This window comes from Fringilla coelebs, assembly GCF_963513975.1.
Source record: "Fringilla coelebs genome assembly, chromosome: 7".
NCBI lineage: Eukaryota > Metazoa > Chordata > Aves > Passeriformes > Fringillidae > Fringilla > Fringilla coelebs.
In genome coordinates, this window is record NC_140035.1 from 19,943,507 (window position 1) to 19,970,853 (window position 27,347).

General features: G+C 40.8%; 1 protein-coding gene across 5 annotated transcripts in view; it reads right to left on the reverse strand.

Moving 5' to 3' along the window:
• TLK1 (tousled like kinase 1) overlaps positions 1 to 21,954 on the reverse strand; it is a 68,171-nt gene extending 46,217 nt beyond the window's left edge. For 3 of the 5 annotated variants that reach the window (XR_014616322.1, XM_084209648.1, XM_084209649.1), the window contains exon 1: positions 21,057 to 21,494. Coding sequence is in view for 2 of the 5 variants with exons in the window: in XM_084209648.1 (XP_084065774.1) it covers positions 21,057 to 21,204 (148 nt within the window). In the remaining 3 variants the exon portion in view is untranslated. Of the gene's footprint in view, positions 1 to 21,056; positions 21,495 to 21,792 lie in introns of those variants that run through there. The other 2 variants (XM_084209650.1, XM_084209651.1) reach the window with 2 other exon arrangements.
• Between the last annotated feature and the right edge of the window lie 5,393 nt (positions 21,955 to 27,347).

Consider the following 27,347-nt stretch of genomic DNA (forward strand, 5'->3'; position numbering starts at 1 on the left):
TTGACTCTTATTATCTGGCCATCAATTACAGCTTTGAAATGAAGAAAGATCAACAGCTTCACACATTGTCAGCTTTCTACAATGAAGATAAAGTTCATTATGCAGAAGCCAAATTCTTCTTAGAACAACTCTCCAGATTAGATTGAGGCCCCCTTCTCCTGAATTCAAGGCCAGCACAAACCACCTTTCACTTAAGTGAAAGCCAAACTGGTTTGGTCTGGTTTCTTTAATGCATTTATATGCATATAGCTTTTAATGCCAAAGAAAAATACTTCAACACAGAGACCTATCTGTTGAATAGAAAAAGACAGTTTAACAATAGCCCAAATGTAAATTGAATTTCCTGATGAGCTCCTAGTAGGCACTCAGATTTTATGGTAACGCACACAGTATGAGAGTTCTGTGCAGTTCTGTGTATTTTTAGGAAAACTTCACATTAAGGTTGATAATATTGGCGCCATGTAGTCCTCCTCAATGGCAGTAGCATCCTTTAGAACAGGAATTCTAAATAATAGCCAGCTAAAAGGGCAAGGGGCAAAAAAGGAGGCAGAGAGGCAGCGTACACTTTTTCAATAGCAGGAAAAGCAGCCTGGAAAGCAGGGGTGGGGGGGTTCCGCCCTAACTCCCTTATCTGTTTTTTCATCAAGATTCCTTTAAAGATATCAAACCAGACTTCAAGCATAGTAACAACTCCAGATATAGAAACCACTGTTTAACAGCACTGCAATGCAATCCTTGAAGTCCTTAAGTAATTGTTTATTTCAATTTGGAATATCCTAAATATGGTTTAATCCCATCCACTATGTTGATGCTCCAATAATTTAACTTCATAACAATTGAATATGATAGCTCTTGTCATTCTAGAATACCCATTTACCAGCATGAAGGTAAAAGAAATGCTTTAAAATATCAAATGCAGAACAGACTACAGAAAATTACTAAGCCCAGATTTTTAAACCCTTAAGCAGTCTCTTAAAAATGAAGCCACATAACTACCGTTGTCCATTCACCAACATGAAGATACCTATCTGCATCCACATGTATTTCCTTTCAATTGAGCCCTTCTCTTGCTTCCTTTAGGGAAAAAAAACCAACCCAGACCAAACCCAAAACCAAATCAATCAAACTATGCACTCAACTTCCTTCTTTCCTATCTTTCTGAAAGTCTGGGTTTACCTTACTGCAGAACCAACCAGAAAGGACTTCTTAATTTCCAGGAAAATAGACAAATGAAGCTAATATTTCTGCCTCAAATAAAACAAAGAATTTGGTAATAAACTGTTATGTTGTCAGGTAAACGTTGATTCGGGTCTCTTCCAGATCATACTTTCAGTGCTTTATAAAAGCCACTGGAGAATAAAGTGACCCAGGACAAGTTGTCAGTCAAGGAATAGAGGGAGCACTAAAATATGAGTTTGGCCAAGTGAAAAAGCAAGACAAACCAACTAACATAAAACTGTATGGAATGAATGGAAATCTTAATTTCTAAGTTGGAAAATAACACCTGTTCAATTTAAAACAGAACATTTGGGCAGCGGGGTTGAGAAATTGATAAAACAAAATAACAAAGTCACAAAATTGACCTGTGTTGCAAAACCATGTCTTGAATAGTCTCTCTTCCACTGTGTGTTTTGGGAATCACAGAGAACAGAACTGGAAACAGCCTTGAAAATGAGTAATGTGCTAAGAAATCAAGTTGAGATGCTAGTATAATTGCATAAAGCCAAGCAGTTTTAATTTGAGAAGAGTTCAATTTCAAGGTAACAGCAAAAATACAGCCTGTTCTTAGCAGAAGCCTTTGAAGTACATCACATCCAATGGTAATCACAATCCTGACATCAAGAAGGTCCCACTGAATTGAAACGAGCAGTCAGTAGGGCAGAGAAAAAGAGACAATCTCTGAGATTTAAAGCAAAGCAAATAAAACAAAATCCCAGAACTATATTTATGTCCAGACAATCCAAAGCCTAGAGGACACTACTTACCAACGCCCCAGGGTTACAGCTCTTCCAAAATACTTAACAGCTACAGATTACTCATGACAAAGTTTAACCTGGGAGTTTAGAAATGCTTAAAAGCATTGACTTCCCAAGGAATAGGATTAACTTCTTTTACAGAAGACTATGTAGCTACTATAACCTCCAAACAACAGGTAATCTGAAAAAGTTCAAGGTACTACATTCAAGTTGAAAACCTTAGCTGTATCTGAAACTAACAGTGGCAGTAGATGAAACAGGAAAGGATAAAAACATATCCTGATGTTCAAGTGAAACTAGCCTCTTGAAAAGATCATAAAAGGTAAGAAAATCCTAATGACAGAGAGACATATCGAAGCCCAGGGTAAAGAAAAAACAGAATCCATTTAATTAATCAAGAGTCATTTTAAAGCACAGTAAAAATGCAGTATTTCTCAGCACCTGAGAACACTGAAGCATATAACACAGCAGACACCCCCCTACCACTGCTAAGGTACCTAGGTGAACTTAACAGGCTTTTCTTATTAATCTAAAGGAGACTGAGGGGTAAAAGACAGATAATTAGCAGACAGATCAGGCTTTGGTCTACATAAAACCTGTGGGAGGGAAATAATCTAACTGCCAAATTTTAGCCTAAAAAAGCACAACTGTGGAAAATCTAAAAGTATAAGAAAAAAACCCTTTCCTATGAACACAAAAAGACTGCAGTTTTTGACTAATATTATACATATTAAAATACTAAGCAGAGAATTAAAGGTTTTTCTGATGTGGAAAAAATATCCCCAAACACAGTAACTTCGAACCAATTTCCCATGGACTAAAAAGTTGACAAGGAAATGTATTTTGGACAGATTGCTGGGTTAATCAAAATTAATTCTTCTAGTGCCCACAGAACAGGAAAATATTCCAAGTCCCTTCTGTCCCCAAGATGCAGCAGTCTATTTCCTTGCGGAAATATTTTAAAATTTACAGTAGCTCTTAAACCTTGTTTATTTCGCTTTTCCCAACAGTTCAACAGTCCAGAAATTTGATCTAAAATAAAGAAAACTTTCGCTGCTGGATAGATAAGTAATTTTCTGCTAATCATTCTATAACAGAAATCAATTCTTTAACGTTAAAAAAACTGTAACGATCTTAAGACTTCACGTCTGTGCTGCCAATTTTTGATTTCAATTTTGTGGCCAACAACCTGGAAAAGAGAAGAGAGTTATGGAGAAATATGTTCCTGAGGGAACCCCTGCCAACACCTTGAAAAAAAGACTTATGAATAAAGCACTTGGGCCAACTCCAGACCAGCTAGGAGACATTTGTGGCTAACAAATTAAGAACGTTTAATTCTCCCTGCCTTCAGCTAGGTGCTGTATTCTAGGGATCTCTTGAGGATTATGTGTCTCATCAGATGGCTGTAGGCAGCAGAGGCAGAGATGAATTTACAAGTTGCCTACCAATGCTTTAATTTGGCCAAAGGCCAACAACATACTCATGTGAGTGGGTATATGCCACAAGGATGGTAGCTCAGAATGGCTTGTTGAGAGCTCAGGGAGCAAGTGATTCAAACAACAGAGGACAACAAATCCCCAGGGTCTACTCTATTGTAACTGGGGCTAAACCTGGCATGCCACCCTGTCCTAGGCAAGACCTCACTTCTGACCAGTTCCTCTACCAATCCTACCCCCTGGAAGTACAACTGAATTGCCTGAAAGACACACCTGGCTCAAGAGTAAAGCTTGAATCAATAAAGAATTCTCAGGAATTTCTGAGTGACGGTATTTCCCCTATGTATGCATACAAGAAATTACACTTTCCTTCGATTCCACAGACAACTGCACAGGTGTAAGTACAACCTGTTTGAGGTGCAGTGTAGTACCCAAGAAAGACAAACAGTAATGTAAGAGAAAGACCTGAAAAGGAAGAAAAAAAAGCCACAACTGACTGAGCACCTTTAAAAATTATATCTAAGCATAAAAAATGGTAAAACCTTTATGCCTATGACACGTTTCAAGACTGAAATCTAAATTAATGATGCTGATGGTCTGAAAGCTACTTTTTTCACAATACTCATTGAAACAATGGTATGCTGTGTCTCATTTCAATTTTATTCATTATTCAGAAAATGAATCAACATTTAGTTTTAACTGGCATGTAAAACCATATAACAGGTCAGTTTTCAGCCAGATTTTCTTTCTGGCAGCTATTCTAGAAGGAATCCTTCACCAATCAAACTTCTCTCATCTTGCCCCAGAAACTATGATGCCATTATTTTTGCAGGATTTTTTTTTTTTTAATATCAGGGATAGGAGTTGGCAAGTATGAACTAATTAATAAAGAGAAAATAAGATATAGAACAGAATATTCAATATGGTATCTATCTATCCATTTCCCAGCCTTTCAATAAAACTTCATGTGCATTGTGTACAGGAAGCGTTAGCATAGCAAACACTGCTATGAGCAACAGAACCACGGCAAGGTCCTTCCTGAGTCTGTTGAATAATGCTTCATGTGATGAATGAAGGGAATGAAGGGGCACACAACAATTGAAAGAACACACAGTGTATTTCTCCTTGTACTCAGCAGTGGTGAGGCCACACCTTGAATACTGTGTTCAGTTCTAGGCTTCTCACTTTAAAAAGGACATTGAGGTGATGGAGCCTGTCAAATAAAGGGCAACAAGGCTTGTGAAAGGTCTAGAAAACCTGTGCTGTGGGGAATGGCCAAGTGAGTTGTTTAGTCTTGAGAAGGCTCAGGAGGGACCCCATCACTCAAAGACCAAAAGAAATGGCCTTAAACTGAGACAGGGGAAATTCAGATTAAGTATGAGAAACCTATTTTTCACTTTTAGAGTAGTCAGGCACTGGAATAACTTGCTCAGGGAAGTGGTGGATTCACCAGGCCTGGAGATGTTTAAGAAGTGTCTGGATCTGAGTGATATATAATGGCTTCAATGATATTGCTAGGCTAATAGTCGGACTGCATGATCTTGAAGGTCTCTTCCAACACTGATGATTCTATATTTCTGTATTACTAACAGATCAAAAGCTGTTTGTCTGGAATTGCCACCCCTCAATGGCACTTAGGAAGCTACACTTTGAAGACTGGTATCACTGTATTCTCTCCTCTCCTTTGCACACCTTTACTGAATTCAATAGATCAGTTTATGGGCACTGGAACAGAAACACATGCTGTGCCCCACAGCAGAACAGTCCACTTGGAAGAATAACTCCCCACATCCAAAATCACTGTCCTTGTCCAGTAATGCCTTTAGGCTCTTACAAACAGTACTGAGTTAGGCAAGATCAGAGTGTACTTCCTATGTCAAAATCCCAGTCTGCAATACCTTTCCCCATCATGAAAGTCCTCCTGTATCAATAAAACAGAAAACCTGCTACCAAAAAAACACCACTTGAGAAAGTATCAACAGTATCCTTCTGGAAATGCCCTCATTTATAAAGCCTATTCTAAACTCATACAATTAATAGTTTAAATAATAAAAAATTGCTAAAGCCAAGTATTATTTCAAGTTGTTGGCTACAATGCCACATACAGAACAAGCCTGACAAGTCAACACTCTGAACATATACAAACTACACAGGTGATAATCCTGAACACGTTCATGGCAAAGAATGGCATCCATTTCTTTGAAATTTGCTGCTATATCATCCCAAGTGTCACATTTACTTGCTTTTTTAAAAGGTCTGGATTCCTCACTTGCAACTGTTCTCTATATTATTCTGAACTACCAAGAGCAAGTTCTGATTTGGCAGAAGGATTTTGGTGTTTTTTCAACAACGCCAACTTCCATCCCTTAATAGCAAGCTGCCAGGGCCTGAATATTACAAAGAAAGAGAAAAAAATAGGTTTGTTAAGGCAGTTCTCACTGACCATTTTGCACTCTTCATTGCTAAAGAAAGTGGTAACAGAGACCAGGTTTAGTTAACTCTCGCTGTCTAAAATACTGCTCTAAGCATTTAGTCCGTTTAGAGCAAATAGACTGATACTGAAAAACAAATGCATCTTCAGGAAAACTCATTTTTAATGACAGCATCTGATTTGAACATCTGCTACAGTGACGGAATAATCAGAGATACAAAGCTCTCTTTTAAAGTGCTTTTAATAAAGTTTTGTTCCGGACAACTGTCAGTTTTGGCAGCAACTGGATAGCCAGCTAACACATCCACCTCATGTTTCTTGTCATCTCCGACCACTATAGGCTGTGCATGCATGAATGTGATCCTAACCTCTCTAAAATCTCCCAAAAGGCCTTAAACAATCCTACCTAGGTTCCATGCAGCTTTTTCCTGGAAAGGGAATATTTACTACATAGTTATAAGGTCAAAAGCAGTAACTTTTCTTTCTTCAGAGTCAAAATCAATGTTCTGGTTAAGAAAAAATGCCACTAAATACTTTGCTTTATGACCGTATGCTACAAAGTTAGAAGACAAGTAAAAAAAAAAAGATGATGGCATTCCTTTGGGTTGCCTTTGTCAATCAAAAGTAAAACAAGTCCTTGGCTAGTGTCCTATAGAGCACTATAAATGTTGATGTATTACACTGTACCACTCCTACTACAATAAACAGATACGCAATGCACATACAACTTTATGCTTGCAATCCCCCTATAAGGTAAGAAAAGCCTGTTTATATTTTTCAGAAAGCACCTATTGTCTTGGCCAAAGTTAACAAGACATCTGTGGCAGAACACTGAAAGACTGCCTGTCTACGTAGCAAACATCTGCCTCAAACACAACATTATGTCAAGAGAGATAAAAACTAACAGCCTGGGCTGCACATACGCAGGTGACGTGCTGCCTGCCTATCTCTACATCTCCCTCTTCATCTGTGTAGAGAAATGTGCAGCAATTACTCTTGCTTCCAGGCAACTCTGTAAAAGGTATCCAAACAGAAAGAGAGCAGCAGAATCTGCCCATTTCAGCTTCATTTGCTGCCAAAACCAGACGCTCCCTGTCCCCTTGGGGAAGAGGCAGCAAGCAGGGAGAAGCACACTGCAAGTTCATGGGTCACTTGTTGGTGATGCAGACTAACAGGTCATAAGATAACACCCGTTCTGTGATACTCTCAAATCACACCACCCTGAACAAAAGGCTCACCACATTCCATCCCTCTATTTATTTCTATGCTGAAAAGGACTAAAAGCCAGGAGCAGTCCTGAAGAAACATCTACCTAGAGAAATACCAGAAAGTACAGCAAATTTTATTTGCAGTATTCAGTTATAAGGAGGCAAACCTAGAGCTCTAAACACTTGTGTCCACGAAATGGCTGTTCTGCAAGAATTTAAAATGGCACAGGCCTTTTGCACATATCAAAAACAAACAGTAGCTTCTGCTATCTGAAGAAGGAGTGGAAAGGAAGTTAAAAGCAGAGGTCACCTATTGAGCAGGAACAGAGCAAGCAATGTCTCTTCCCATAGGGCTTTTGGTTCTCACCCTCCTCAGAAAAAGTAAATTCTGAAGGAAGAAATACAAGATGCTGCAGTTTTCCCCCAAATAAATTTTTTGAAGTTACCCATAAAGTAGAGAGGCAGGCCAAAACCTCTCAACAATTTAATAGAATAAATTTATTTTTCTGAGTTACAATACCAGTCATTTAGTATCTGAAAGCTGCATTTGTGTCAAGAGAAGTGTATTTCAGTTGTTAATTCCCTGAACTTCCTAATCTCCTTATTTCTCCTACTGCTACTTCTACCCTCATGATCTTCAAAATCTCCCAAGAACAGACAGCCCACTGACCCTCGAGGCAAGTGCTCTGCTCCCTGGAGCACACAGGACAAACTGCTGACCGCAGTACCTAACTCTTAATCTCTACTGGTTTTGCTGTTACGTGGCAAGGAACACGTTCTAAATAAGAAACTAAAAAAAAGCAAATCATCAGTATTTCCAAATATATTAATCTATTTCACTTATTACACTGCGATCAACTAGAACATGAGCCTCCATACAATTTTAACATCCAACATGAAAAAAAAGCTCATTACACCTCTAAGATTAAACTAGGACAATAAATTCACCACTAATTGTAATTACAAGATACATGGAATATTTTGTCTTTTGCACTACAGCATTTTAAGAAAAAGGTATTAACCTCCAGTAACACCACTGATTTCCTCCTTTTTCAAAATACCTGTATGGCCCACACAGCATAGCAGGGAGGCAGCAGCACACCTTACCAACATCTGACAAATTGGGATGTCTTTTATCTGGCACACATTTAACACAACTGATCCACTTTGGGGTAACTAAGCACCAGCTAACCACAAAAAAAGAAAACTAAATTAACATATATTAAGATATTTAGACTGCAGAATCACAAGATTTAGCACAAACCACCAGACCACCAGAGGGCCTGTGCAACAGGGATCCTGTGCAGGATGCTGAGCAGGCCATGCTACCTGGGAGATGGCTCACTGTGCTCTCGTGGAGGCACCCTGTCTAGATGGTGCTCAGAGAAGACAGCACCCAGCTACTGCTCCATCAGGTTGGAACCAAACATTGGTTTGGTGTTTTTTAATTTACATCTTAAACAATCCAGGTTTCACTGAACACAGGAAGAAACCCATTTCCTCAAGGTCCCTTGTAGGAAGGAGACTCAGAATATGGCTAGACAAATTACACACACACAGAGCTGACATGTTAATGACTACACCTACATTTTTGTGGGACCTTGTAGCATTGGTCCCATTCTACAGATAGAGGAAAAAAAAGACTTACATGAAATGACACATGAATCTGTAAAAAATTAAGTTTAAGGCTATGAGGGGGGAGGGAATATTTCAAGCTTTTTACTCGTTACAGCACAGCTACAGAGCCTGTTGATACCAACAGTATACTCTGAATTCAGTTGCAACTTTGAGCACTGAACATTTTTAAAAATTTAAAACCCACTCAGTTCACACACAAAGAAACATCCTATGTAATCATCTGTCAAAAATTCAGTTTTAGTTTTGCTCAGCATTATCATTAAAGAAATTTGCATTACAGCCATTTCTCCTACCCAAAGCTCATTGCCTAATTTTAAACCAGCTTTCTTTTCTGCTTTACTATCACTTTCATTCAAGTTTTAGAAGAAAAAAACCAAGGGATTTTCATTCCTTTCAACACAGTCCCTTCCTAAGAAGTGCCCATCTTGCTGGCTAAGCGAACCTCGTGGAACACAGTCTGCAATCATATGAATAAAACTTCAAAAATGCAGTTAAAGCCTTAGGGGCAACCAGAAATTAGGAAAGAGCAGAGTTATAAGTCTTTGATATCACAAATTGAGAATCAAAATAATATTTTCAGGTATATGTTCAAAACATACTTCAAGACACCAGTAAAAATACTCATCTGTAATTAACATCATCCACCATGCAGAAGCACCTGAACACTCACAGTGCTACTGCCTTTTTATTCTCAAGGGACAAGGATGTTACACTGCCTTCTGTGGACCACTGTAGGCATAATTTTAGCAACAGAAAGAGTGATCCAACCTCTCCTCCCCATCTGACAGGAGATAAAGCAGGATTTCTCCTTCAAATAGGTCACACCAGAGGCAGGGGAGTACCATGAATCCCTTGGATGGTCAAAGCAGGCTTTGTGAAGCCTGCTTCCTGCAGCCAACTTAACAGAAACAGAACAGGCCATGCTACTGGAAGGCAGCAGCACACCTTACCAACATCTGATAAACTGGGATGCCTTTTATCTGGTGCACACTTAACACAACTGATCCACTTTGGGGTAACTAGGCACCAGCTAATCACATGAAAAATGCTTTAAAACCAAATACATCTATCACCAAACAGATGATGGACTTAAGAGAGGCCCCAGAACCAGACCAGGCTTACTTCCATCAGGAAGAAAATACAAACAGTCCAAATGAGACCACTGCCCTACTGTTAGATGCTGCCCTACAGCCAAGGCCCTAACAAATCTCCAGGTGCATGGGGGTATCTGCCACACGCACCACACTCCCCACCCCAGACTGCCACTCTAGCCAGCTGTCTCAGTGACAACAACTTAAGCACTACTCAAAGCAATTGAATAAAAACACAGCAGTAAGGAGTTTCACCAGCAGCAGGTCTCTGAAGAACTAACAGGCTGAGCTCACCCTGCCTGTGCCCAGCAGGAGCTACCACCACGGGCAGGGCCAACACATCACATGTCCCCAGAGCTGGCAGCGAGGTCCCTTTCAGCTCCTGCAGTGCCATAGTAAATATGAATGTGATAAAGTCTAACCACAGGAAAACTTCTAAGTACAAGGTAGCAAACAGCAACACAAATAAGTGAGTACACGGGACAGGTTTGGGTCTAACTGTTAAAATAAAATCAGTCTAGTCTCTAATGAAACCCTTTCCATCCCTAATAGATTAGTCATGCTACCTATTTTGGTAGTTACCTGAAACACTGAGTCACTGCTTCAATCTACTGCGTTCACACAACAAAATGCTCTTCTGTGAGTACTACATACCAACAAGATTATTTACCAAATGAGAAAACTCCACTAAAAATGGCTTCTTTTTCAGAAATAAGCTCTTCCACTCACTATCTTTGGAACATTGATACAATGCACCAAATAAATTCCATGACTCAATGGATGTAACAAAAAGCATTTGGAACAACCTGTCTTAACTTTAACCTGAAAAATCATAAGCAATTTCATTAAAGACTGAAAAAAACACTAATAACATCTGCTATTTCTCATTTGAACTATTACCTACAAGAACCTTAAAAATGGACTTCACCTTTCCTCAAGTGGTAACTGTGGTCAGTGAGAACTCTGACTCCTCAGATAAACAAGCATTCATGCCTCTCCAGTCTTCCTAGACACAGTGCAAAATCCTAAGTGCACAAAGCACTTGCCCTTGCTGCCAGCACTAAGCAGGAGAGCTCCTGCATGGAGATGTGCTGCAGGACAAGGGAGGAGACTCCTGTGCACATCCTTGGGCCACAGTCTCACTGAGCACATCTCCAGCGGAGTGTGGGAGGTCAAAGATCCAGAAGATTCCTGCTCCTACTGCACCCACAGACTCCCTGCACCTAAAGACTGCCCTCCCACCAGTAATATCAACAGCATGCACAAATGAAAACTGAGCAGGAGGAGCACTGCTTAGAGAAGCACAGGAGAAGCAGGATGGTACTGGAGGTCACCTGTGCAGTCCAGCACCAGTCAGGAAGGGAAACTGGCAGTGGGAGAAGGCAGGCTGAGTGTCCTGGTGGTGTAGGAGAGAGCACACATCCCACCCAGGGGCAGTAGGGATGGTGGCATACTACCAAATTCTGCAACTTCTGATAGTCACTGGTATTGTTGCCTCATTGCTTGCTTCCCTTAGAAAGATGGGATTTTAAAGCCACAAGAAGAAAACACAAAAAACCAGTAAAAATAGCTGAAAATTTTCTTTTTTTTTTCTTTTGAACAAACTTGAAGAGAAAGATTTGAGGGAAACAGTAGGAAGGTGGTGTCAGACACTGGCAGAGACTGGTGCCTGTTGTTTGCACTTCTCTGGAAGAAAAAAAACAAGTGAAAGGCTCAGAAAACAGCACGTTGTGATTTAGCCAAGAGAACAAATCAGGTCAACTAGTAATCACACAACATGGGGGAAAAGCCAAACCCTGCCACTATTAGGATAATTCTCTGGAGATTTCATTGTCATAGCTTCACTATTTTGTACCCAAATTACGATTTATGTTGCAAGTATAAGAAACAGGGAGAAAACACAAGAAACACAGGATTAATATATCATCTAATACACAACCGGGCTGTTGTGAACTTTACATGTTTCTGTTCTTCTGCTTAAAAGCAAACAATACCAAAAACTGAAACTTATGATATGGCAAAACTAGCATAATTAATCCAGATGCCAATCTTTGTACCATCTGCAATCATCATCAGATTGAACAAAATTACATATTTGAAAAAATGAAACAAGTTTTTAAGAGGTATGTAGTAATAAACAACAGGAGTTTAGAACATTTTTACTAAAAAGCAGCTGAAATTTTTGCGTAAGTTTAGCTTGTTTATGAGACTGCTTTGTGAAATGGAGGGTCCTAACAGCAACATTAGTATCCCTAATGATAAAACAGTTCACTGAGAAAATGGTTTGTGTATATATAAAAATGTGTACATTCAGGACTAGAAAATACATAGAAAACTGCTGCTTCCTTAATAGCAACCACTTGCATGTTCTGGATATGGTAGCATGTATCAAGCAAGCAATTGAGAAAAAAATCATGCACGGATGCAGAATACAAAATACCGCCTAACAAGGAAGACCAACATGACATTTGCTTCTGAGTTTGAATTTTGGTGTAATTCCTCTTAAGCATTATTTGTAACACAATCATTTAATAATACAATTTAATTACAAAGAGGCAATATGCAATCTGATTGTACAAGTAAATTCAATAAGCAAGGAACTTCAGAAAAGCAAACTGAGGCCATAATATGCACAGCAGAAACTACTTTTTAACTCTCATTTAAAAATTCTATACCTGCATCTTCAGGAACTACTTCTATTTGAATCCCACTTGTAACTTTAAAATATTAAAATTCCACTCCTTATAATGACCCTTCATAAGATTAAGAACACAAGTCTCTAAGAAGTATTACTCCACTTTATTCAAAGTTAAAACTTGTGGAGAGCTTACAAGAGAGCCTCTTACCAAACCTTAGTACTGGGACCAAAACTACTGAAACTAAACCATGACATTAATTTAATAATCAAGAAGCTCCTAAAACATGTATGAAAGATACAGCAACCACTCTCAAACTGCCACCAGCTCAAGAAATAACTGAACTGCCAAAAAGCCCTGAAAAAAAAAACAAAGAAAAACCCCAGTAATACCAATAAAACTACTCCTTATAATCACTTCTACCAGTTAAAATAAAAACCAGTTAAAATAAAAAAACTTACTTTATAAAAATAATCACATTCCCTAGACCACCACCACTCTTTACTGTTCTACAGATGTTAAAGTTATTAGTATTAATAATGTGTGGATTTTATTTTCGATTGCTTTATAATGAAAATATCAACTTCTTAAAGGACACTACTTTTCTCTTCACTTTTACTAAGAATAATCTAAGAAATAGAAAAGGCATTAACATCCTTGAGAAGCAAAGTAGTTAGCAAGAGGGGATTAGGATACACACTAAAATTGGCTGAAGTACTGTTGCAAAATTAAGGACAAAACTGTGGAACCTATAAGAACATAGCATAAACTAGAAGAAAAAACAGTATTTACCAAATACAGCTAAGCAGTGTACAGGTTGGATTAGTCTAAGCCACAGGAGTGAAAAAAAGAAGTATTACAAATCCTACTTGTAGCATTATCTGAGTTTGTCTCCATAGAACCAAGAGGCCAAAGAGTTTCATGGTGGAGAACAGAAATGGGAAACATCCCTGCTGGTCAATCTACACTGTCCTAAGAACATCACAGTCCCACACTGGGAAGAACAAGATCTAAATTATACTGTTTCAGATTTGCAGGACTTGTGAAATTCATATATTTATTTGTAAGATTACTTTCCAATTTCTTGCCCTTCAGCATATAGTTCAGAAGTCTGTTTACTTATTAAAAAAAAAAAAAAACCCAATAAAAGAGTTACAGCTGCAAGACACAGTGTTTGAAGTATCTACACATCTTTCAGTTCAAGGTAGTTACAAACTTAAATATCTTAAAGTCTAGGGGTGTGTGACATCATAAAATGTATTTTTCTAAAAACATCAGGATTTCCTTTATTCCTCAAAAAAAGTTATTTTTCTCTTAGAGGTATAGATCTATTAGAAGTCCATAGAAATGGAATCTAGTCCTCCTCAATCCAATAACTATGGTCAGGCTTCATTTCCTGTAAAAGGCACTCTGGAGTTTCCTACTACCATCCCCATCTCTCAAAATACAAAGTTCAGACTGCTTTGTTCTTAAGGACATTATAAAGAAAGCATTGCAGCCTTAAGCTTCCACCTACTTAAAACTGCAGATATGATGAGGTGAGATACATTGCTTAATGCTCCTGCTGCCACCTCTCAGCAAGCAGAGGTGGCCCTAGTCCTTCTCCATGACGCCCAGTTTCACCTAAAAGCTCCAGTAAATTAACTTTCCCACTCTAAAGTGACCAGATTCCTGTTGCAGTTGTGCAGTCACTCAACAATTACTTAGCCGTCCCTCTAGATCCTTGGAGGACAGCTGTCAGCTTCAGAGCCTTTCCAGCTAAAGCTATTGAGCACAAAGCAGGCAATTTTTCTTATTTGTGTATTTTAAAAATATGCTTCAACACCAAATGTTTAATCAAAGCTTGGAGCAATAAGAATCTACGGTGAGGTTTAAAGTTCACAATCTATTAAATTCATAAAAGACAAAAATATTCAAACATTATAAACTTGAATGCTCTGCTGGGAGACAGACCATCACACCACTGGAAGCTGCGGGTGAGCTGCCAGAATTGCAGTTCTGAAGCACTTGATCAGCTTTCACCAGCAACTGCTTTGGCCATTTTTGTTTGCTCAACCACTTCAGCAGTTGGTTTACTCAGAACTGCTGAAGAGCAACCAACAACTTTTTCAGAAAGCAGGAAAGCCTGGCTTTCTCCTCCAAATGATGAGCACGAAGGACTGGTGACTGGATTTGATCTATTAACTCCGAATTTCGCAAGGCACGGTGACTGGAAGTAATTTACTCATTTCACAAACTACTAAAGGAGACAATTCTCCTTTATCTGGTTTAAATGCAAAGCACATTTGGATAGATTTGTTTCTTATTATGTACGTAGCACAATTAGAATTCACTTTATTTAACTAACAAAGTTAGCTAAAAGTTCTCTAAAGCATGGGGAATTACATTTCTTAAACATTAAGAATCTAAGCAGTGTAACTCCTTAAATAAATGCATATAGATGTGTCCCCTCCTGCCTAGCAAGAGGTATGATCAAATTAGACCAATTAGAATCAACTTTTCTTTAGGAAAAATAATTAAGCACAAATGCAAAATAAAATTAAAAACAATTATTTAATCAGGGTTTCCTGCTCACTGATTTAAGTCATGATTAATAATACAGTCACTCTGATTTCAGTGAATCCCTCCAGCACGGACCCATCCCAAAGGGTCGCACAGTCCCAGTCTTCCCCCAGCATCTTCAGCATGTCCAACTTCACTTAAGACCTTCTGCTCCCTTCTTCCAAGACTAAATTTGAGGTGAATTAAAACTTACAAGCAGTCATGTTCCTGCCACCTACCACATCCTCCCCAGGAAAAGCCTAGGTGCCGAGATTTTTCTGCTAGTATATCCCATTGCTCTGCTCAGGAATGAAAGAAAGGAGTAAGACCTCCAGAGAGAAGGTGCCTAGGAAGGAAGCAGACCCCTACTTCCTACCCCAAACAGAGCATCTCAATAAGGACGGAGTCAAGATGATGGGAAATGTAGGATCCAAAATACCTTCTGATGCTCACTAATGCTTCCCTACTCCTAGAGAACTTTGTCCTTAAGTACTGAACTTAAAGTGCAGTACTCGTTTCTTGTTATTTTCAGCAACTATTAGAAGTTTTCCACTTGCAACACCTGAAAAACTGAGTTATATTATGGTGGCCAGCTTCTGTTTAACTGCTCTCCAACGATCATAACTGAAGTACTGGCATTCTCAACAGAAACCCTGGCCACTCTTCTTCCTCTACCCACCTTCATACCCACTAAGAGCCATTTGGCAACCCAAATCTGCCTTTTCCTCTTTTATTACTGAAACACACCAAACCAAACAGAAAGAAGTTTATAAAGCTTTTCTTCCTCCCACTTGTGTGCTTTTATGCTTTTTAGCTACAATTCAAGAACTACTCTAGTGCATAAAAACAATTTACTAACTTCAACATTTTTTCTTGTGAAAAAAAGCTCAGCATGGAAGCAAAAAATTTAGTATGGGAGTAAATGGATTGGGAGCAAGTACTACTTCAAAACACAACCTTATACCAAGAACACAAAAAGCATAAAGGACTATTTAAGCCTGTCATATTTCCATAATAAGATAGCAAAATTCTATAGAACTAACTTTGCTCATGATGCACATATATATGGTAGCGTTTCCCAGCAGTCACAACAATATTTTGCAGTCATTTAGGATTATCAGGCTCTAAGAAAATCCGAAGAAAAGTCAATACTAACTGCAGACTACAGTTATTACTAACAAGCAAGTTTACTTCAGCTTGGTGGAGAAAAAAATTACTTGCTGAAAGAAAAAAGCAAACAAGAAAAAGCACAGAGGGGGAAAAAAAAAAAGAATGAGAGAAATAACAAGTTCTTTTACTTGAATGGAGATAATAAATATAAACATCCTGTCCGTATGTCAATTCCCTCTCTCAATTTAAAATGGAAGAGGTTAATGGGAAATTCTATTCCAGGTAGAATAAAATAGAATTAAAACAAAATAGCTGGCCAAGAACTAATTTACTATTTGCTACAGCACTTGCATTTTAGAAAACCAGATTCAAAAAATGATTTGTATTAAAAAATGTTTTCTTTCCCATTTCTCATTTGGACATGCTAGAAGATCTCCAAAGAATTTGGCATAAGCATCAGCTTACTATGAGAATCACATCTTCAACAAAACCAGCAATAATATCACAAGCTAGAATTTGTGTGTATCACTGGCACAACATTAATCTCAGACAACACCTTCTCATGCTACAGCCAGCCTAAATAACCTTTTATGATTGCTGTGCTCATTCTGAGTAAAAATATGCCATCATTTTTAAATACAAAAAGTGTTCCTGTTCTTCTCTGCCCCCAGATAAACCGGCCAAACCCATAAAATTTTAAATCTACAGTTGAATGATAAAAGCCAACAAGCTTACTGAGAACTTCCTGTTAAAGCAAATAAAGTAGCTGAGGTTTTACACTACATGTAAACAACAGAAAACAACAACCCTGGAAGTTTTAATAAAATTCAGGTTGCTTTCATGTTCATGGACTACTGTACTGTATGTAGCATACAGATACAACCTGGCATGTAGAAGAATTTTCTAGACTGGAAACATAAGGAGGAAATAAACTGTACCTTTGTGCTCAGACACACAACTACCATCATCACATTTTAGGTAACAATAAATACAAACCCTAAAAACACATTTATCAAATTTTAGTTAAAAGTCACCAACAAAATTTGCTACCCATACAAAATAACTCCTTCAAAGATTGTCAAATACATGGCATAAGTTTATTTACCATTTTGCCATCATATATAAATTTGGACTGAAATTTGCATTTCTGTTGTGTTAATTCAAAGTTCTATTTGGCATTCTATTTTGCTTTTAGCAGAGTATTGAAAGCCAACAGCACACACAAAAAATAACTTACAAAGCATTATGCTTAATTACCAGACACTACTGCAGCACCACCCAGTGAACCAACCATGTCCTGGGCTGCACCAAAAGCATCATGGCTCTAGTGTGAAGGGAGGGGATTCTGCCCCTCTACTCTGCTGTGCTGAGACCCCACCTGGAGATCAATGAAGGACATAGACCTCCTGGGGTCTGTCAGAGGGCGGGAGCATCTCTGCTACGGAGACAGGCTCAGAGAGTCGGGGTTGTTCAGCCAGGAGAGGCCATACAGCACCTTCCAGTACCTAAAGGGGGGGGGCTAGAAGAAAGCTGGACAGAGACTTTTTACAAAAGCATGAAGGGACAGGACATGGGACAACAGCTTTAAATGGATACAGAGTAGATTTAGATTAGATATTAGGAATAATTTATTTACTTGGGGGTGGTGAGACTCTGGAACAGGCTGACCCTCCAGTAGCTGTGGAGTTGGACCTGCCACATGCCTGGAAGTGCTCAAGGTCAAGCTGAATGGGGCTGCCTGGTGTAGTAGGAGGTGTCCCTGCCCATGGCAGGGGTTGGAACTAGATGATCTTTACAGTCCCTTTCAAGGCAAGGCAATCTCTTGGAAACTCTTCCAACCCTGCCTTGTCAGCACTGGTCTGAACATTCTCCATTTACAAAACAGCACTTTGCAGGTATGTGCTTTAATATTTTTAGTTAAACACATAAAGCAGACAAAAGTAAAGAAACTTCAAGCAGGAAATTGTGTGACTGCAATTATGTGAGCTATGGCACAAGATTTAGTCACACAACCACACATACAGTATGTAAAATAATACCACATAACAGTCCTCCTAAATTCCTGATAACATCTAGTGCAGAGCTCTTAAGTGACCACATATACCACACATAAGTTATGGGAATATAAAACAACCGACAGAATGACAGACATTTACAAGCTACACTAAAATGCAAACAAGAGATAGTTCTTATACAGTAAAAGTGTACAGCTGCAACTGTATTCAAGTCCATCCCAGTCTTTTAATTTTAAAACCTCAAAACATAAATTTAAATCAATACAGTGAAGTCATGAGGCCACTCTAGATCAAGATATAGAAGGAAAATGGAAAATTTTCACCCAATTTTTTCATCCAATGGAAAATGTTGCAGCGCATTTTAAAAGATGAAAATACTTTAAAAATATTATTTCCTCTAATTTCACCCATTTTTTTCCAAGTCTTGATACTGACAAGATATTGCCTTTTTTTAAAAACATGTTTGTGCAATTGTTTTATATGCCAGAACTTTCCTTTTTTGCTTTTTTCTTATTAGAGATTCCAAAAACATTATTAGAACTTCCTAAATCAAGGTACTGAGGGTTTCTGTTCTTAATAAACCAGAATCTTCAAATGCCAATGTGAGACATGTGAGCTGATACCATGCCTTCATAGGTGAGGTCAGATCAACCACAGCACACGTGGTACACTCTGTAAAGGTCTGCACTTCCAAAGGCAACAGGGACATAACTCTCACCAAAGCCAACCAAAGGGATTTTAATCCACAAACAAGAAGGCCAGGCTGGGAAAGAAGTGCCAAATGCGCTGTATCAGTAAATATTACCCACTCAAAACTGGCACCAGCAGCAATGCAGCTGTGATCCAGTATGGGCCAGCAGCCTTGTGCACTGCTCCAAAACTCACAAGCTCCATTAACATCACCAGGTATCACAAGTTTAGAATTGATAATGGCCCAGGCTCCCATCTGCAAATATTCCCTGTTTAATAGTTTGAGCTGGCATCAATCTTTCACATACATAAGCCGATGTTATGAACATACTAATGTATTTTTATTTCAGGGCCTATTGATTTCTGGCAAGGTATTTCTTTGTAAAACATATATACATAAAGTAAGATGCCTTGAAAACATCCCACAAACATGAATGCAAAACATGAACCCAAGCATGGCAGCTTATGCTCATTTTCAAAGAGAGGACACACAGTTTAAACGCAACCCAGGAACACCATCCAAATACAACACATTTCAGTACCAAGCAAAGACCAAGGTTTTGATTACTTTTAACCCATAATCTGTATTGGAGGATGCAAATTCCAGTACCCAGAAAAATCCAACAGCATGAGTTGTAAGAAAGAAAAATGTAAATAGCATAATCATCATAGTAAAAATGAGCTTCACAAAAAATATTTCTCTTGTCTCAACAGAGCTTCTTGAGGACCACCATTTCTTGTTAAAATAAATAGATACATAATTTATATTGCAATAATAATTTCAAACTTGTATGGCAGGTATTTGAAATACATCCAAAAATATCCTACATATACATATTACCTGCATGTATATTCATAACAAGAGTTGCAACAGTGAAGAAACCTGCTCTCAATAAACTTAAAAGTATGAATTTGGCTGCTGGTGGTGGTTTTTCTAACAGCTTTGGCTTCCCAGAGAAGACGAGCACAAAATGCCTGCCACTTTACTCAGCATCTTTAACATATACCATAATTCCTTCCCAGGTATTTTCTAGAGCATTTCATGTCAATCTACCTGCAGGACCGTGTGCAAAAGTGACACAGAGTGATACAAGTCTGACAACTACTGGTGTGGAAAATGGAGAAACCAGACTGCATTACACATTTTCAGGATGTCGAATCCCTGTTACTAAGTCCCTACATTGCTTATCAACCAAATAAAAAAAAAAACCAAAACAAGAAAACCCAAAAAACAAGCAAGCAACCACAGGAAGACCCAAAAAACAAAGACTCTCCATCTTCGCAACTATTTCTATTTTAAGTTAGCAAGTTTCCTGCTTGGGTGATGACGTTTTGCAGATGCTACAAGAAATGCTACATGGTACTCATTAATCTGGGGCAAATCAATTAAAATTATACAACTGCTCGGTATGCAAGTATCTGTGCATAAAAGTTCTCCTCCGTCACTAACTGGCGTTCAGCAAGTAGTTATTTTAGCTAAAAGCGCCGAGCAACTCACTAGCTGTATAACTGCTACATCTTGTGGCAACACAACACAAGGAGGAAAAGCAGACAATACCCGAAAGGGAACAGCGAAGGGACTTGTTTGCTCATAACCTTCATACAGATATTCCCTGCAAACACCCACAACACCCTGCTGTCGCTGTCGGTGTAACACAAGAGGGGAGGAGCAGGGGAGGGAGGAGAAAAATATTATCATCGAAGGCGTGATGGAGGACAGGAGAAAGTTGCAGTCATTCCGTGGCGGCCGCAAGGCGCCCTGTCACTTCTGGCCGCAAAACCGGCCGCCCCCCAGGGCGCTTTCCCCACGGGGACGAACCTCCGGCCCCTCTCTTCCCACCTCCATGATGCCAAAAGTGCCCAACTCCCTCCAGCAACAGCGGCTGCATCCTCCGGCGCAGCACTTCTACTTAGCCGCTGGCGGAGGGGAGCCTATTTCGGGGAGGACGCGGCGAGCGGCCGCCCGAGGAGACGCGAGCGGCTGCGGCAGGCGGACGGCCCGGGGACGGAGGGAGCACGGCGGGTCCCCCTTCGAGGCCCGGCGCGGGGGGTAACAAGGCGCCGCCGCGCTGACGAGCGGGCGGGGGCGGCGGGGCCCCGCTCGCCCAGCGACCGAGGTTCCGCTCACCACCACCGGGCCCAGCGCTGACCCCGCGCCGCCGCCGGGGGCACCGGCCTCTCCCGCCGCCGCTTCCCAGCGGCCCGGGACCGGCCTCCGGCGGCGGTGGCTGGGCCCCTCCCCAAGGGCCGGGCCCCCCGCGCAGCCCCGCGGCGCGCTGGTTACCTTCCTTGGGCGGCTTGCCGGGCGGCGCGCCGTGCAGCTGGGAGGCCGCCGCCGCCGCGGAGCAGCCCTGCAGGCTCGGTGGGGACGTGGAGAGCCGGGACCAAGATGGCGGCCCCTCCAAACTTCCACTGCTACTTTGGACACTCATCAAGCTACTTTCCTGGAGCCCGGCAGCCGCCGGGGGCGGCGGGGAAGGCGGCGCGGCGGGGGGACACCCAGCGCCGCGCTCATGGCCGGGGGGCCGGCCCGACACCGGCGCGGGGAGGCCGCCGGCTGGGAGCGAGCTCCGGAGGCAGGCGGGGCGCGGGAGAGACGGGGCGCGGGGCCAGCGCAACCTGCCCGCACCTCTGCACTGCGTCGCCGCCGCCGAGCAGCCGCCTGTGTCTGAGGCCAACCTTCCCCGCCGCCGCCGCCGCTGCCGCCGGGGAGGGGAGGGGAGGGCGCAGGCGGGGAGGGGTCATGCGCAAACACGATCGCGAGCCGAGCGAGCGCCGCGCTCCGCCGGCGCCCAGCCGAGCCCCGCCGAGCCGGAGCCGCCCAGGGGCGGCCGGCGGGAGCGGCGCCAGCCGCGCACGCACCTGCCCCAGCCCCACTGCGCCGCGCGGCCCGAGCACGCCGGCTGCTCCCGCCTCCGGGCTCCGACCCCGGGCCGCCTGGCAGCCGCCCGCCGGCTGACCCTTCTCCCCGTGCACGCCTGTCCCGCGGCGATACCTCCCTGCCTTGCCCAAGCGCGCACCTTCCGCGGCGCGGGCGGCCCTCCGTTGGCCGCCCCGGCCCAGCCGGAGCTAGCTCCCCTGAGGCCGCGGCGTTCCCCTCCGTCTCGGTTTCCTCGGCGGCGCGGTCCGCCCGTGCCGCCGCGCCTTCCCCCGCGCCCCGCCGCCACGGCCATGGTGGTGTCGGGGCGGGGCGGCGGGGGCGGGAGCGGCGGCGGAGACGGTACGCGCGGCTGCCGCGGCAGGGCCGGGGCCGCGCCGCCCGGCACCTCCCCGGCGTGCGGCCGCGCGGGGCGAGCCCAGCCCGCTGCTGCGAGAGTGCGGGCGGCAGCGGCGGAGCTGAGCGGGCTCTTCCCCGTGCGGTCCAGGTGAACGTTGTTCAGGCAGCGTCTCCGGGGGCTCTCGGGCGCCTGCCGCTTCTCAGCGTTCTTCTCCTCAGCGTCCCGGACAGGACGGTGCGGCGGCAGAGACTCGGGGGCACTCGGGAGAAGCTGATGTCCCGAGGGAGAAGGCTTTGGCCGCCAGCCGAAACCCGCTTCGCTGAGGAGCGGGAGCTCCTATCGGATGAACTGGAAGTCGGGCAGGAGCCATTTACCAGGCCCACCACCTCACCCACGCTTCAACCACCAGGCTGGGGCTCCCAGGTGGGCACCAACACCGACCTGGCAAATTTCAAAACGTCCCTCTCTACCTTGAGTTTAGAGACTAAAGTGCAAACTTAGCCGAATTTTTCAGTTATTCCTTCCTCAAAATTAACATAATCATGACTGAGAAGGTGAGATATATGGGAAGTCACTTCTGAAACAAAGCCTTTTAACTTATCGGTGCAACTGGTAAACATATTTTATATATATACACATATATCTATATAACAGGGATAAAAATTACTTTGATTACTTACAAAAAATCGCGGGTTGCAGATATATTGCACTTTATGTATGTGAAGAATATCTTCATCATTCTGGCATGGTGCTTATTCTGTGGTTGCTGTGTGGAGACATCCTGTCCATCTACTAACCTACTTTCCCCTCTATTTGAGAATGACAGGAATAGATTACTAATGTTGGATTGCAGCTCTCTGCACAACACACATATTACTAATTCTGTCTCTTCCTTTTAAAGTGACATCTGTGAAATTATCTAAGATCTTCACCTCCCACAAGTATACAGCATAGCTGGAAGTTTCCTTGCAGTTTGGTATTAACTTAAAGTAAAAATTAGTATGTTTACTTGATAAACAAGTCCACAAGTCTGTTCCAGGGCACATATCTAGTAACAGCTAATCTATCTATCTATATATCTATATATATCTTTTTTCTTTCTTTTTTTTTTTTTTTTTTTTTTGCAGAGAGGTGATCTGATATTTCAACAAGGACTTGTTTTTAAAGACTTGATCCTAAAGACTTCTCAGACTTTATGTAAGCAAATTACATCAAGAAATTTCCAATACTTGGGAATGAAGTAAAACAGTGCTAGTTCACTCTGACTGCATTAATACTTAGCAGCTGGTATAGAATATTCTTGCTAGGTAAAAACTAAAACATACTCATAATCCCACAATCCATATGATAGTATGGTAGCATAAGTGAACATGCACCTGGTTTCCTGATGAATATATCATGCTGCAGTATGCTGCTTTTAAAATCTGCCAAGTAAAAAGCAGCAAGTGAAAGAAATTGTCTCTTTGTTTATAGCCCTTTGCATACACTTAATACAAATCCCTGCTATCCTTACAAAACCATACGTAAGTAAGCATTCTTTCTTCTGGTTTTGCTTACAAGCTGTTGCCTACAAATCATTCCACTGACACAGTTGAGACTTGTTCAAATAAAGCATTATTTGCTTTGATTAGGGGAACAGGACATCATGAAGAAGATCCCATTCATGACTTCCTCTATCAGACATGCAGATTAAATATTTTAAGAATGCTGAAGTGTCTTTTATATTTTCAAACATTAACACTATGAAAAATAATCAGATTTTTGCTATCTCATAATGTGTTAGACAACACCTCATTGAGGGACCAGAAGTAAGTGGGCACAAACTGCAGGACTTCCAGCAGAGCACAGTACTTGCTGCAAATTATGGGTTGAGTCTGCATTTTGTACTATAGTAGAGCTGTATCTCTTGGTTTCACGAGCTGTTGATTGAGAGACTGAAAGCAGAGTGTGAATTATACAGATCATCTCCAGATGAGAGAACATATATAACTTCAAGAATACATTGAGCTGGGTATACTCCTCTCTTTAGTTTCCAGAAAACCTACTTTCTTACTGAGTTAGAGCTGACACTGATTTTAATGTACCCCTTTATTTGTAAGCCACATTGCTTCAGTGTTACGAATTTAATAGTATCATGGCAGGAAAGAACACCTCCCTTCGTACTTTTCAGAAATTTCAAATTTCAAAATACTTCCCTTATCAAATAGCATCGTAAATGTACATAATGCTTTTCCTTGAATGCCCTGTCTTTATTTTGCAATAAAACTTTATGATCCAGTGGCCAGACAGATGGCCTTTCTCTCACAGTGGTGAGCAGTCAGTCAGCATCGCCTGCCCAAAATAATACATATGAAATCCATCTTAAATAGTACTAAGTATTACTAATTTTTTTTTTAAATCTAATAAATATTAAATCTTTCTCTTTGCCTTCTAGTTTTTAGGAACAGAACAGTCTGCTATCAAGGCTTATGTGAACACTGCATACCATTAGCATCAGGCATAACTTGAGGTAGTAGGTAGAGGGAATCAACTTTTAGTGGGATTGCTCTGGGTAACAATGAATAAGGTGCCACACACCTACCTACATGGGAAAACTTGATTCCAGGTGAAGTACCAGAAAACTCACTTAGTTCTGCTAATTCCTAAGGAAGAGGACCTCAAAACTCAGAACAGAGAGGAGTAGGAAGCCTGTGTGCTGTTTTTCTCATAAGAATGTGTCAAATGAAAGTGAGCAACGTTAATGGCAGTAGTAACTCTCTAAATGAGGACAGTTGAAGAACAGAAGAGCATAAGGAATTTTCCTTATTCCAAAGATGAAAAAAGGACGCAACAAAATCCTGAAAAGCATTAAAATTGTAAGAGGTTTCAATTTTGTGACTGAAATTATCTATGCAAGAAACTTTTATCAGTAAGTTCACAATCTCTAGGAAATAAGAGAAGTTAACTGGCAGATAGCAAAGGAAGGTGCTTAAAGAAAAGAATTAATGGTCTGAACAGTGACAATAAGGAAGATTACAGCAGGATAATAAGTTTTTGGAGACATCTACCTTGCATCTATAAAGATTACTGTGCACTCAGGTCAAATGTCAATTATAAAATTTCCACATACATCCTTTAGAGAACAAAGAGACATAATTTCAAACATTACACATAAAATCCAGAGTTTATCCCACATGTTCTTAAGGAAGAATATGCTGTGACTGTAGGGCAAGTTACGGAGATACGGCGGTTCCTTCCCTGTTCTGAGACCTTCACCTTCATTGTTCACAGGCACTAAACACATTTTGGTGTCCTCATGAAACATTTGTATCTAATAACATCAAATATTACATGTTGTTAATAACTGCATCTATCTTACTTCTGTTTTTCCCACCAAAGTCAGTTTGCTATCAGCTGGCTTAGGTTTCATGCAACAGCAGATACTGCAATACCAAGGCCAGATTACATGAATAACTGACCATGCCAGATTACATGAATAACATATGTTTACACTGAGGTTCCAAATAAGACATTTTTAAAATTATGTCAGTAATTAGAAGGAAGGCCTCCAATTCACAAGATGATTGGAAGTAGAGGTAGAAGAGGAAATTGATTTAGTAGGCTGGTTCTTTTAGGAAGGAAAGTGAAGTGTTACAAGAAATTACAATATCCTTGGAATGTAGTAAACAATATGCTCTAAACTATATGCTAAAACATATGCTTCCAAACTTAAATCAGTCTCTGTCAGCTACAAATCAGGGAAATGCCAGGAGTCAGAGATCATTAGGGTCTTTACCTCTGATGCTTTTGGCATCTATTTTACATGTAGCTTCTTCCACCTCCTTGGACTTGGCGCAAGACAGTAGAGCAACCAAGAGTTAGTAACCTTTGATTTATCCCCTCAATTATTTGTAATGCCAGTGAAATGGAGGTTTCAAATTCTTTGTCAGTTCCTTGTCAGCCTAGCACTGGATAATAGACCTGTAGCACTGTTTTCTTAAAGCATAAGCTTTTACAGCATATTTGCCAATACTTAAGAATTTTATACGTAAAATTTATGCACTCATCTACCCCATATATAGAAAGACCTACACAAATCCTATAACTATACCAACACCAGCAGCCAATCTGATTTAACTAGCATAGTAGAAAAATATTTTTGCAACTAAGGAGACACACTGGTATAGCACCTTGTGTAGAAGATGCTGAAATTATTTCATCATAAAAATGATGTATTTATGACATTTCTAGGTTAGATGTAATGCAATATGCTGCAAAAACATAACAGAAAAAAATACTGTCTTCTGTCTTGGTGAATGCTGGAAGTTTGTAGCTCAAACACACTGTCTTTCCTTTTCCTAACACAGCTGAGCACATGTATGGACACTCCCTGGATCAGACCAACATGCACCTGGCCAGTCTGGGTTGGGATAATGACTAGAATCTTCCAATCTGTGTTCTGCAGGTCAGAAGATTCAGAATGCAGTTTTGGCACAACTACAATGTAAAATGCCACATGACTGTGGCAGCAAGTGCATGGCTGTGATAGAACACTATCTCAGATTGGAACAGCTTCTGCACCTGTTTCTCACGAAGCATCCCTATTTATAAGCAAATGGGAATGTTGCAATTGTACTAACATTGATTTTAAAGTTTAGTTAAAGTTTTCTAAAACTGGTTTAGTACAATAACAATTTTATAAGAAAAAGTTATTTTGAACTCAATTAAATCAATTCCGAGACTCACTGAATTAGAGCTGAAATCTTAAGCCATATACTGCACTACATGCTTTACAATTTTTTTAAAATGGCACTTGCTGGCAACTCTGAGTTGCAAGGTAACAAAAACATGCATAAATAATACACTAGCAAAAATTTCTTCCCTACCAGCTTATCAAGATGCAGAGAAGCTAAAATAAAAACAATGTTATCACATTAGGCCTACATTTAGGAACTAGACACAAACACTGTGTAAACACAGTTATATTTTAATCATTTATATAATTGTAATAAACTGCAATTATTATACCTTTAATATCATCCCCATTAGTCAGATCCAATAATCCACCTCTGCTGTAATGATTTTTGTTCCAAATCTCCAAGAAGCCTGCAAACAACTTCCTGTCAAACCAAACACAAAAATAAAATGGAATTTGGGGGATTTCTTTTTTTTTGCCATGCAAATGTTCCTTTCTACTCCAGCTCTAGCTACTTTGATTATTAGCTACATTCCAGTCAAGATCAAGACCATTTTACAATCTTCTTGTTTATGTTATTTTAATAAAAAATAATTTGGTTTTAAATGTTCCCTGGTGAAGAAATAAAAAAAAAGTCTGGATGGATGCTACATTCATTTTCTTTCTTCCCATCTGTCTGTTT